Here is a 12,479-nt window from a genome sequence, read left to right on the forward strand (position 1 = left end):
TGGCCTGGTTGGTGTCTAGCTAATTTGCTAGCCTTGCTAGCTACTTGGTTAGAGCTAGTAGCAAAAGAAACATCACTGTAGTAACATTATTGACTAATGAGGAGGGTATATTCAGTGGTTGTTTTTTTTTAAAATCACACATTGAATAATGACATGAATTTCAGAATCTTATAACGCTCAACATAGTCTCTTTATTTTTTTGCCAGTTATTTTGAAAGACGTTTCTCTCATGTTAGAAGGAACAGCACCATGGTTTATGCTATAGAAAGGAAAGAGTTAAAGTATGTATGAGAGTTAGTTGTGAGGAACGTGAAGAAAATGTAATCATGTCAAGTTTTTTTTGCATTACAAAAGTCCTATCCAACAGTCTCGTATCCTATTTGAGTGTCAGAGTGTGTTCAGGCCAGCACTGAAATGTTACAGTACAAGCGGTGAAAAAGCTTGAGTATTATCCAAGGACAAGGTCGCTGTGCCATCAACCAAAACAGAGTACACACTGTTTTCTATCAAGGTTAGGTGGAAAGATTTCATGTGATTCTCTTAAAGTGTAGAGTGTTTACCTCAATATATCACTCAAATTCAATTTGGAAGGACAAGCCAAACAGGAAGAGGTTTTAGTCTACTTGTTCGTACGGAAACAGACAGATGCTGCCCAGTAGCGTTAAGCTAGGTGTGCAGCATCAACTGTTGCTGTAGTTGAAGTTACTACAATTCTGGAATAATCAGGATAACCACAGCATTCACCCAATGTATTGTAAAGAAGAATAAACCCACTCTACTATATTGCTACACTTCGGTACATGCGCTATCTTTCAGTATCCTAGTAGACTGTTAGCTAAAATGTTTGTTAGCATTGCCCAAACGTACTAAATTCCACATCTGTAAGGCAAAACTCCTTTGCTAGTTGTTGTAGCTAAAATAGTTTTTATGTCCCATGAAGGTCTAAATGCTTTTTCAGAGGCTTTTCCACCCTGACAAGAATACAATTCTGGGGGAAACACGAAACACTTTTTTTGTTTTTTGGATTTTCCAGGACAAAAATTGTCCAATGTAAAGATATTGACTACTGGCACAAAATGTTGGCAGCTTTAAATAAAAAATATCAGTATTCAAAAACCCATATCAGTCGAAACCTGCCAGTAATACATACAGTATACCGGTGCGTATGCGTGTTGTTACTGTGTTATCTCTAAAGCACTGACACCTGGTCTAAATGTGTGTTTCCAGGCTGGTGGTTCAATCTGACAGGTCACAGGCTGAAGCTGCGGCCAGGCCTGTCAACACATGCAGCTCTGAACATGAGAGCTGCTGGGGAAATTCCATATGAGCAGCGGCAAATAACTACTACACTGTCAGCACGTGTTCAGCCTGGCTGGTAGTGTGTGTACCTCGCTACAGGACCGACAGGATGACACACACTTTCCTTTGCGACACCCTGGTCCAGAGTCACTACGATTGTGTTGCAAATGTAATCTGCATATACAAGTCACCAGAAGTCCGTTCATCTCCTATAGATGGCCTTTACTTTCTTTACTTTACATTCATCAAGCGTCAGCAGCCAATCAGATTTCCGCGTTTCCTCGTTTCCCTACTGATGCGATTTCACTTCTTGAACAATAGTTCTGGCTGGCAAGTGGAAAATGGATGACAAGTTGATTATAGTCATCCAGAGCTTCCCAGTTCCTTACAACTTTTATTTGAAAGACTACAGGAATGAACGTCTCAAAAACGAACCTTGGAGACGACTGCATCCATTGTTGAAGTCACTGGTAAGCTTGAAAGTCATTTTATTGAGTATTGAGTTTATTTTGGCTTAATGCTACCTCAGGACTAGGGCTCGCCAGTGACCTAGGTTAACTCGTTAAAATGACATAACGTTATGAAATGCAATACTAGAGCAGAGATCACTACATAGATCCAATAAGAGCTTCTCACACCACCCACAATCGGTCAGAACAGAGCGACCCATCACCCATCAACGCCTGTACAGTGCAGAGTTTTCGTCTTATTCTCTAAGAAATATATGCAAATCAAGCCCTCTAAAAGAATTGGAGCATTGGATCTGATCTGAGCTGATCTGATCTGCTCTAGGAACGACACAGTCCGTTCCCTCCTGGTCTGTTTGATGGCCAAGTCTGGACCAAAACACGTCTTGAGTCTCTTGCATCAATGATAGCAGCCATTCTGAATGGCCACAAAGTCTTCACTCCACCTTTCAAAGGAGCTTCTATGTGCTACAATAATTTGGGGGAGTTGGTGTTGCGAAGTCTTAGCAAACTGTGCAATCTCAATTTGCAAAGGCCTCACCAAAAATAAATATGATGTGGGCAAAATAATGAGATTTGCATATAATTTACATATGCATGGCCATGACAGGCCCAAACAGGCTTCATGTTTTGCCCAGCGCTGTTAGGCAGCTTTCCACTCACAGCACATGGTGAGCGAGTAGCATGGCTTTCTGATTTGGTCATGTTGGTGACATAACACACTCTTCCCTCCACAAACTTTAAACTGAAACTTTTGAATCTGCAGCTTTTGACTAGAAAAGAAGTGAGATTCAGACACAAGGTGAAAAGAGGTCAAATCCTGCAGCAGTTTAATCAAGTGGTGCCCTCCATCTGAGTAGAAACGGGGGGAGAGGCCTTGTGACTGAGACGGCTGAATGAGGCAAGTTCAATCAGTCAGTGATTTAACAATTTAATTGCAAGAACACATGCAGCGCTGTGCAATATTGGTCAGACAATCACTTTATAGAGATTACAGGGCTGAGACGAAATGGCTGATTGAATCTTGTGCTACGGTTAGTTGAGGCAACGCGGTGCGAGTTTGACTCTTTGTTCTCAGCAAAGGAGAAAATTATTCCCTGTGAACATTTGGAGAGATGCGAATTAACTAATGTTCCCCTTTTCCTCTCACGTCATTTCTCTCTTCTCTGTCTCTCACTCTTCTTATGCTACCTTCCCTTCCCTCTCTGTATTTCTCTGTTATGATGAAATGTCTCAACTAATCTCTCTCTTGATTGACAAATGCAACTCTGCATATTTAGCAGCTCACAGTGAAACCGCAATCTTGGTTTCTGAACCTAATCTGTTAAATTCCTAGACAAAACTAATCCTACACCAGCACAGCCAAAGGGAACAAGGCAAATAGACCAAACCCTGCAGTCACTGACCCAGTCAGATTTAGGCTACCTGGTCAAGCCTTCTGTGAAACCAGTCGGCTTTTAACATCCAATCAAAACTGAATGTCTGGCAGGAGCAGGAAACAGTGCAATCAACTTGTCTTATGTTCGGTAACCCATTATTATAAAGAAAGCAAGGCAGTGACAGGTATCCATGTGTTCTTGGGTGATCCTTAGTTTCCAGATTGTCTGTTGGCCAACGGCAGATGTACAAAATCCTCTACAAAACTTAACTGTATGTTTGAAAATCAATTCATCCATTCATCCTCTATAAGTCTCTGACACTTCATCACCATTAAGCAACAGTAACTATAGTGCACTGACAGCCTACCTCTATAAGCACTAATAAAAAATGCTTATCTATATCTATAAGTCCATCTGATGTTACACTGTAGCCAATTATATTCTTATTACTGTGACTAGAAAATGTATTCCTCAAAAAAATTGAAAACATTCCTTGAAGTGGTTTAGGTTCCTAATACACCTGACTTACCCCAGGTAAATTCTGTTCAACTCAGTTTAAAAATCTGGCAATTGAATGTTGCCTTGCTTGTCAGTAGAACAAGACTTGAGAGATTTTAAGAGTCATCACGAGCCAATCCTCAATTCGGCATACATCCAACACACCAAGCAGCACTTATTCTAATAAAACTTCAACTTTTAAATTAGTTCCCATGTTACTCACACAGTCTTCTTCCACCAAAATACACCGTGATGGGCGGTAGGGTGCAGTGTGAACAGAATAGAATAGAACATGAATAGAGTGCTGACTGGTTGATCTTGTGTAGGCCGAATGTATCAGAAGACCCTGCTGGTTCAGAACAAGTATGAAGTCATGTTTTACGAGGTGTGTACATTTGCCGATAGTCAATGCAACTTTAAATTGACAGACTTGTGAATGGAGTCTGGCTTGACAATCTCTCCAAACAAGAAAGGCACGTATAATCACTGAATATGTAAGTGTTTGGTCATCTGTCACTACAACATAGTGGGTCTCTTGGAATGTATAAAGTGTAGGTGTCCTCGCCATGTTGCTGCCCTCTTACCTCCAAAGAGGTGAGGCGAGAGGTGTGCTGGTAATGAACCTATCAACAACCTGGGACCTCCGTGCCCGCCGGCTGACCGGTCCCTGTCCGCCGACTCCTCCGGGGTGCTGCTGCCGGACTCCTGGGAGCTGTAGGCTCCGCTGCTGTTCGGGATGTTGATGCCCGACTGGGGTCTGGCCCCGGAGCCACCGGAGCCCCCTACAGACCTGGTCCTGGGTCCGATGTGCTGGCTGGTGCTGGATGTGGCTCCGGAGGCTCCGGACGCGCTGTACGCATGGTACCTCATAGCCACGGCGGCAGTCCTGCTGCTCCCGTTGCTGCTGGACGTGCTGGAGGGCAGATCTGAGCCCGAATAGGCTCTGGTCCGTCCGTTAGCAGCCGGATTGCTCTGCTTCGCCCCCATGTTAACCTCCACAGATTCACTTTTAATTATTAAAGAGGCGCTCAAGAGCCGCTGCGGGACAGTGCGCCAGATTTACGCCACAAAAGCAGATGGCTACACAGGACAGGCGTCCTAAAAGAAAATAAAGCGCAAAAGTGGAAATTGTGCGTCGTTAGGATCCCATCGACATTATGGAAATGCCAGTAAGCGAAGACAGCAAGTTGACAAACCGTCCTTATATGCCAGAAACTAGACGTGCGTAAAACTTTAAAAAGCCGTTCAGACCCCGGCACCGCTGTATTCCATTAGCAATAGTTGTCCCCTTGCTGCAGTTATCGGATGCTTCCTCGTCCCAGTCGCTGGTTTGGAGTCGCCGTGCTTTGGCCGATGTTTTCCTCTCAGTGTCCCCTCCGCCATACCTCCTCTGTAGCATGAGAAAGTGAAGAGCCAGGCTCCCCACACCTCCCTGCCGGACCACACACTGTTACAATGAGGGAAGTGATGGAAGAGAAAGTCCTGCAGAAAAACCGTTTATCGGTGGAAACAGACTCGGTGCGCAGCGCTGTCAAGCCCGCGACAATTAAATATAAGACTTCCCGTCATAACTTTCAAAATAAAACCTTATTGAAGAACGATTTTATGCCTTAAGGTACAGACCCAGAGTGTCTGGGACTTGATGTTGCCTACAGCGATAAGAGGCGGCTGTCGTGATTGGAACAGGTACGAACGTTACAGCTGATTCAGTTTGTATTTTTAATGTAGACTGTGCAGTCATACTTGGAAAATGGCACTTTGCAACATGTAAAAAAATGTTAATATAGAAGATCTGTTGGGCTTTCAAAACAAGGCCAAACTGGTTGGCTGTAGGTTATTCACAGCGTGGTCCAAACCATGGGCATCAAAATCATTCGAGTGACATATCTCTCAGCCAATAAAACTTAATGTTCAAAAGTTGAGCACATTCCATTCCTTGGATGGAACACATTGTTCAGCTCCATCTCAGGTTTCTAGACCTTCACCTTCTAGCTACTGCCAGTAATGATACTATGAAGGGACATTTTGCAAAATAAACAATTTCACATTTAGTTTCACTCGGATCACTCCAGTGAAACACTGTGTTGTAACGATTCCACGACAATTGATACGATTTTTGTTATTCTGTACTCAATACTTTCTCAAAACTGACACATTTTACGCTTTTATTTTGAAGTTAAAAGTCGTATTTCCGGTGTGATTGCGTGTATCGATGGCAGCTTGATGGAGTTTTGGATTAGCGCGTCATGTGACGTCAGCAGCAGCACAGCGACGTCAATAACCAAAGAGCCTCATGCTGCATTCATGGTCTCCTCGTACTTTATTTGTTTATTTGACAGGCACAGCGCACAACATATTGCACCAGAGTATAGCCAGAGGCAAATTTGCATCTGTAATCCTTTGGCAGGAGCCAGCAACACATTAAAATACAATAATACATATGTAAAATGCAAATGTCATTCATGTAAATACACTATAATACACTAAAAATAACAGTCAATCTAGTGTAACATACATCAGGCAAGCATCAGAAGATAAAAACTTGTGGAAGCTAAATAGACAAAATTTCTTAATAACTTGACAGTGTTATGTGCCTTTCAAGATTTGCTTGTAAAGTTTTTGTAATGGTTTCCTACTTCCAATATCTGAAGTCGTAAATAAAATTTGTTGTAACGTTGAAGTGTTTTTTGTTTGAAAATAACAAAATAGAGTCTTCAATAGAAGTGCTTTTATGATGGCTGCTGTTTTATTTTAGAAATTCAAGCGTCACAGAGTTACTTTGTGCTGCAGCAACAGAATGAAGACAAAAATATAATATGTCACATTTACGATCACTTGTTGACACAGCTTCCATGTTCTGAACTAAACGTCACATCTTGGTAACTCAACAAAGAAAATCAGTCATATTTATCACTTTGTTGGGTCTTTTTCGTGTAAGTTGAATTCACAAGTCATTTACACAAACAGAAGATCTTTTGTCAAGACTTTAGAAACCTTTTCAAGTTATCAAAGTACAAGTCAAAGTCAAGTCTGAAGTCACCAGAACCCAAGTCAAGTCAATTCTCAAGTCTTCTCTTTATGTATCAAGTCAAGTCTCAAGCAATGAAAATTGTGACTCGTGTCTGACTCGAGTCCAAGTCATGTGACTTGAGTCCCCACCTCTGGTCTCCATATAACTTAGGCCTACATCAGTTTGATACTACTTACTATGGCATACTGTAAATTCACATCATCTAGATTTATAGCAGCCTAAAAAGGTGCTAAACTCTATTCTTCAAATAAAAAGGTGGGTAAAGTGAGTTGAGGTGGGCTTACCCTCCATTACATCCCTGCCTCTAAGCACTGATAATGTGTAGAAAGGAAAATGACACGAATAGTCACTGAGTTCACCTTATCTTAAATCGACACTATCCACACGGACACCCGTATATGCTGTTCATACATTTGAGTCTCAAGCAAACGTTCTGATGTGGATCATGCAAGAGGCTGGAGAAACAGCGATGGTGAGTGTTTTTTTTTTTTACAGCAGCAGTTTTACAGTAGATCAGCATTAGTGTCTCCCACATCTAGCAATCTTGCATACTGTAGACATTGTCTCCCTCCCTCTCTTTCTGGGCCAATGGGACATTCCTCTCAGCTACTGTGGAGGAAAATCCTTGAATAACAGCGGAGGGATTCCTCTATTCAGCAGTTCAACGCCTTCATGTTGGAGAGATCGAGAGAGACAGAGAGAGAGAGAGAGAGGTAGAGAGAGAAATGACCTGCTGCATGCAGGTCATATGGGAAGGACAATCTAAGTCTCCTACTAGAAAATACTGTTCACCTCAGCTTTCAGCTTGGGGTTTTGGGAACTTGGGGTTTGGTGAGGGACCCTGATTTCTTCAAGTTTCTTCAAAGTCATTTTGTGATTACAAGTCTTAAAATGCCATGACAGGACATGACTTCTGCAATTTTGGTTTGTGGTTGAACCACTAAGTTCGTTAAGTGTGAAAAAGCTGAGCTCAGGTGTGAAGTGGTGCCACACAAGCTCACAGAAAGGGACTGCTGAGTGCTGAGGCATGTAGCGCGTACAAATCTTCTGTCCTCGGTTGCAACGCTCACTACCGAGTTCCGAACTGCATCCGGAAGCAACATCGGCACAAGAACTGTTCATCTGGAGCTTCATGAAATGGGTTTCTGTGGCTGAGCAGCCACACACAAGCTTAAGATCACCATGCGCAATGCCAAGTGTCGGCTGGAGTAGTGTAAAGCTCACTGCCATTGGACTTTGGAGCAGTGGAAACGCCTTCTCTGGAGTGATCACATTTCACCATCTGGCAGTCCGATGGATGAATCTGGGTTTGGCGGATGCCAGGAGAACACTACCTGCCCGAATGCATGATGCCAACTGTAAAGTTTGGTGGTGCAGTAACAATGGTCTGGGCTGTTTTTCATGGTTTGGGCACCTTAGTTCCAGTGAAGGGAAATCTTAACGCTACAGCATATAATGACATTCTAGATAATTGTGTGCTTCCAACTTTGTGGCATGACTTTGTGGCATGACAATGCCCCCGTGCACAAAGCGAGGTCCATACAGAAATGGTTTGTCGATATCGGTGTGGAAGAACTTGACCGGCCTGCACAGAGCCTGACCTGAACCCCATCCAACACCTTTGGGATGAATTGGAACACCGGCCTAATCGTCCAACATCAGTGCCCGACCTCACTAATACTCTTGAGACTGAATGGAAGCAAATCCCTGCAGTAGTGTTCCAACATCTAGTGGAAAGCCTTCTCAGAAAACTGGAGGCTGTTACAGCAGCAAAGGGGGGAACAACTCCATATGCCCATGATTTTTGGAATGAGATGTTCAACGAGCAGGAGTCCACATACTTTTGGCCATGTCATGAACATTATGTACTGAGCTGAAAGCTCACAGAGTGGGTGTGGAAGGTAAATAGTTTGCTTAGCCTTGATTTGAGTTAATCCTGTTAATCCTTGTTCAGATTCCACCTCCTCCGCCTGGAAATAGCCCTGTTTGCCTGTCAATCAATGGCCACGCCACAGGGTTGCCACGGCAACCCGCTTCCATCATGGCCTACGAAATGAAGGGGAGGGCCACTCAGCAGGCAGCCAGCCACCTCCTTCATATTCCCAACTACATTCCCCTCAGTGGGTTGTGTTTGTGTGAATGTATTGTGGCAGCATTACTTGGTTCTTTTGATGGTGTTGCATGGCAGGAATCCCTTTGTCAACTCAAAGGAATACTTCAGTCTTTGCTGGGTATTGGTTTCTCTCATGGGAATTGATTCTACTGTTACAGAAGCTAATAGGGCTGCCATGCATGTTAAAGACTGCCTGCCTACCAGGGTTTGACGATGCTTGTTTTTCAAGAGTGATACTGATATTTGTTTGATTGTAGCTGTCGGCAACTGATATTCAATCTTTTTAAATTTTGCGATTTCCACAGCAAAAGCGATTCCCCCAGAAATGTATTCCTGTTCCACAGCATTTAGGCCATGGGACACTAAAAGCCAGGATAGTAATAATAAAGCATATTCATGGAAACTCAATAAAGTATATTCATGCAAACTCAATCAAATCAGTCAAACCATCATATCCATATCCATCATATCAGAGGTGGACGACACTGGACCAGAGCTGATTTTCAATAAAAGTATGAATAATACTGGCCCAATATACCGTCAATCCAATACATTAGTTTAACCCTACTGCCAATACACTACAGTAGATAGACAATACAGTTGATATAAAGCACACAGGCTCTATTCACTCTAATGCAGCTATTATCCTCCACCAAAGCAGATATAAAGTGGTTGGAACAGGGGAATCAGGGTGTCCGGGAGACGTATGACACCCATTTCATCAGAGGTCTAGATCTATTTGTAAAGATCTGGAATCAGGTTTCAGTGAAACCTTGTCTTCGGACCCATCCCATCCTCCCTTTGGCCAAATTGCACTGTCCCTCTTCAAGGATAAGTCCATAAATCAGGGACAGGCCCCTTTTAAAATCCCTCGCCTCATCAGCCGTAGATCACACCTTTATTGCGAGAGTATTTGGGCCGAGAGCTGCGTCGTGGCCTGCCCAGCCTGGGTCACATTACATCTGAGATCATTCAAACATCATAAATCTCATCCTGAGCCCTCACTTGCTTGTGTCTCTGTTTTGAATCAGAGTCTCCAGATGTGTTTTCCACTGAGTTGTTCATGCGCTTGTTCCCCTTATAATTTAATTACACCTTGTAATGAGGGCAATCAGGCGCAGGCGTATTCCATTTTTAATAGGTAGCATATGGAGATCATGCTGGAGGAGTGCAATATGTGGACAGTACCCCACTAGTAAAAGCAGAGCACTGCTTACCCCTGCTGGCAAAAAACAGGCACTACAGCTCACCAACAAAACCTTCATCTCATCACAGGTTTACATAGAGTTGAGGGAGTAATTGAAAGCAATACATATACATACATACATACATACATACATACACTGCCCGTCAAGTTTGGACACAGCACATTTTTCTTCATTTTTACTATTTTCCACATTTTAGAATAACAGTAAAGACATCAAAACTATGAAATAACACAAATGGAATTATGCAGTGACCGAAAAAGTGTTAAACAAATCAAAACTATCTTATATTTTAGATTCTTTAAAGTAGTCGCCCTTTGCCTTGATGGAAAGGCAAAGGCTTTGGAAAGAAATTCATACATAGGATCAACTTCACTATTTATATTTGTCTAAGAAACACATTTCAAGCATTTAAGCAGAAGCCTTTAGATCAAAATGCCTTTAAGATGATGAAAAATATAGTACATTCAATCAGGTGTGTCCAAACTTTTTACGGGCAGTGTACATACATACGTAAATAAATAAATAAAGAAATACTTTATTTTTATAGCAGCATTCATACATAGAATGCAACTCAAAGCTATTTACATACAATAAATGGATTAAAACATGAAAATATATGAAAAGATCTGTTACATTTTAAAGCAGATGATAAGGTAGTCTATATGATATGATGTGCAGAATAGAACAGAATGGAATAGAATAGATCTAGCCCTAAGAGGAATTTGCACATATAATCGTACACATAGAGACCTAGCAGTGCACAAAACCAGTCATAAATTAAATTACATGGCTGTTTATCCAGTAACCACAACATTGGGAGGATATAATGGCATCCTAAAGAGAATTCAACAAATTACATAATGAAACACTTGGATATGATTAGATTAAACTTTATTGATTCTGGGGAAATTGGGTCATTGCAGCAGCAAAAGTAATGGGATATAGCAAAGAAAAATAGAAGCACAAAATAGAACAGCAATAAAACAATTAAAACAATACAAGCAATAGAAATAAAATATGGAAAATTGTGGGGTTAACAATTTCCAACTCATGTTAAGCAGACTGTAAGAGTGAGAAGTATGTGAAAGAGTATGGATTACTGGCATGTATGGATGTACTTAGTTACTTACAGTTGTTAATTAGTTACTTTCAGTTGTTACTTACAATTACTTACAGTTATTAACTAGTTACTTACAGTTGTTAGTTACTTACAGTTGTCACTTACTGTTACTTAGTTGTTAATTAGTTACTTAAAGTTGTTACTTATAGTTACTTTCAGTTGTTACTTACAATTACTTAGTTATTACTAGTTACTTACAGTTGTTACAGTTGTTACTGTTACTTACAGTTGTTAATTATTTACTTAAAGTTGTTACTTATAGTTACTTACAGTTGTTACTGTTACTTGCAATTAATTAGTTACTTACAGTTGTTAATTAGTTACTTAAAGTTGTTAATTAGTTACTTAAAGTTGTTACATTTACTTACAGTTGTTAATTAGGCACTTACAATTACATGCAGTTAATTAGTTACTTACAGTTGTTACAGTTGTTAGTTACCGTATTTCCTCTAATATTGGCCCGGGCCTTTATTTACCTCAACTGCAGAGGGTACCAGGCCTTTATTGGAAGCAGGCTTATATTAGAGACAGGCCTTTATTTCTAATTCCCTCTGTTTGATAAGTATATTTGCTCATATTTTAGTATGAAGTTTGATTTTCTGATCTGCTTCTGTTGGGGTTCGTTAGGTAGCCGTTTTTTTGTTACTGCAATGCATTACGATAATTACGGTAATCGTCGACGGCATGCTCCAGAGACTTCCGCTGGCCGAGCCATCTTGTGTCATACTGCCATCTTGTGGCACTTGTACGTTATTACAAACTACAGTTACATGTATAACAGGCACCAGGAGTTTACCGGTATCCACCGTTGTTTGCATGTAAGCTGAAGCTAACTGAAGCTAAAGTAGAATCTATACAATTATATCATATTGCCGTTTATTTCGATGCGCGAGCTCAGTCCACCTGACAGCCCTCTGTTCTGTCGGCGGCATGAAGGTTTCGTTGCGCCGAGGGCTTACTGCCGACGCTTCGAGTTTCCCGGGGGCACGGTTCCGGCCAGTGCTGATGGCTGGGCGCCGATTTGTTCCAGGTGATCCGGCCGAGATTTCGGCGGGATCCCGACGCCGATTCGTCACTGGGTGTCCCTGATAGGTACGGGCCGTGGGCGCGGTGGAGAGGACAGCGGCGGAGAGAGGAGACGGACACGGTCCAGCCATATACTAGGTTTTGACCTAGTCTTGTTTCCTTTGTTTTTTTCCCTGGCCTGTATTCGGGGCCGGCCTTTATTTGTTCGTGTCGACCACGGCCCCGGCCATTATCGGAGACCCAGCTTTTAATTGACTACCGGCCACTATTAGAGGAAATACGGTACTTACATTTATTAGTTACTTACAGTTGTTACTTACAGTTACTTACAGTTAATT

The 12,479-nt window shown here is 41.9% G+C and overlaps 1 protein-coding gene across 1 annotated transcript in view; it reads right to left on the minus strand.

Moving 5' to 3' along the window:
* Positions 1–5,089, minus strand: part of znrf2b (zinc and ring finger 2b) — a 68,868-nt gene extending 63,779 nt beyond the window's left edge. Inside the window, exon 1 of the mRNA XM_071913097.2 lies at positions 4,228–5,089. Coding sequence (XP_071769198.1) covers positions 4,228–4,630 — 403 coding nt within the window. The 5' untranslated portion in view covers positions 4,631–5,089. The remainder of the gene's footprint in view (positions 1–4,227) is intronic.
* Positions 5,090–12,479: the final 7,390 nt, after the last annotated feature.

This window comes from Centroberyx gerrardi, chromosome 12 (genome assembly GCF_048128805.1).
Source record: "Centroberyx gerrardi isolate f3 chromosome 12, fCenGer3.hap1.cur.20231027, whole genome shotgun sequence".
NCBI lineage: Eukaryota > Metazoa > Chordata > Actinopteri > Beryciformes > Berycidae > Centroberyx > Centroberyx gerrardi.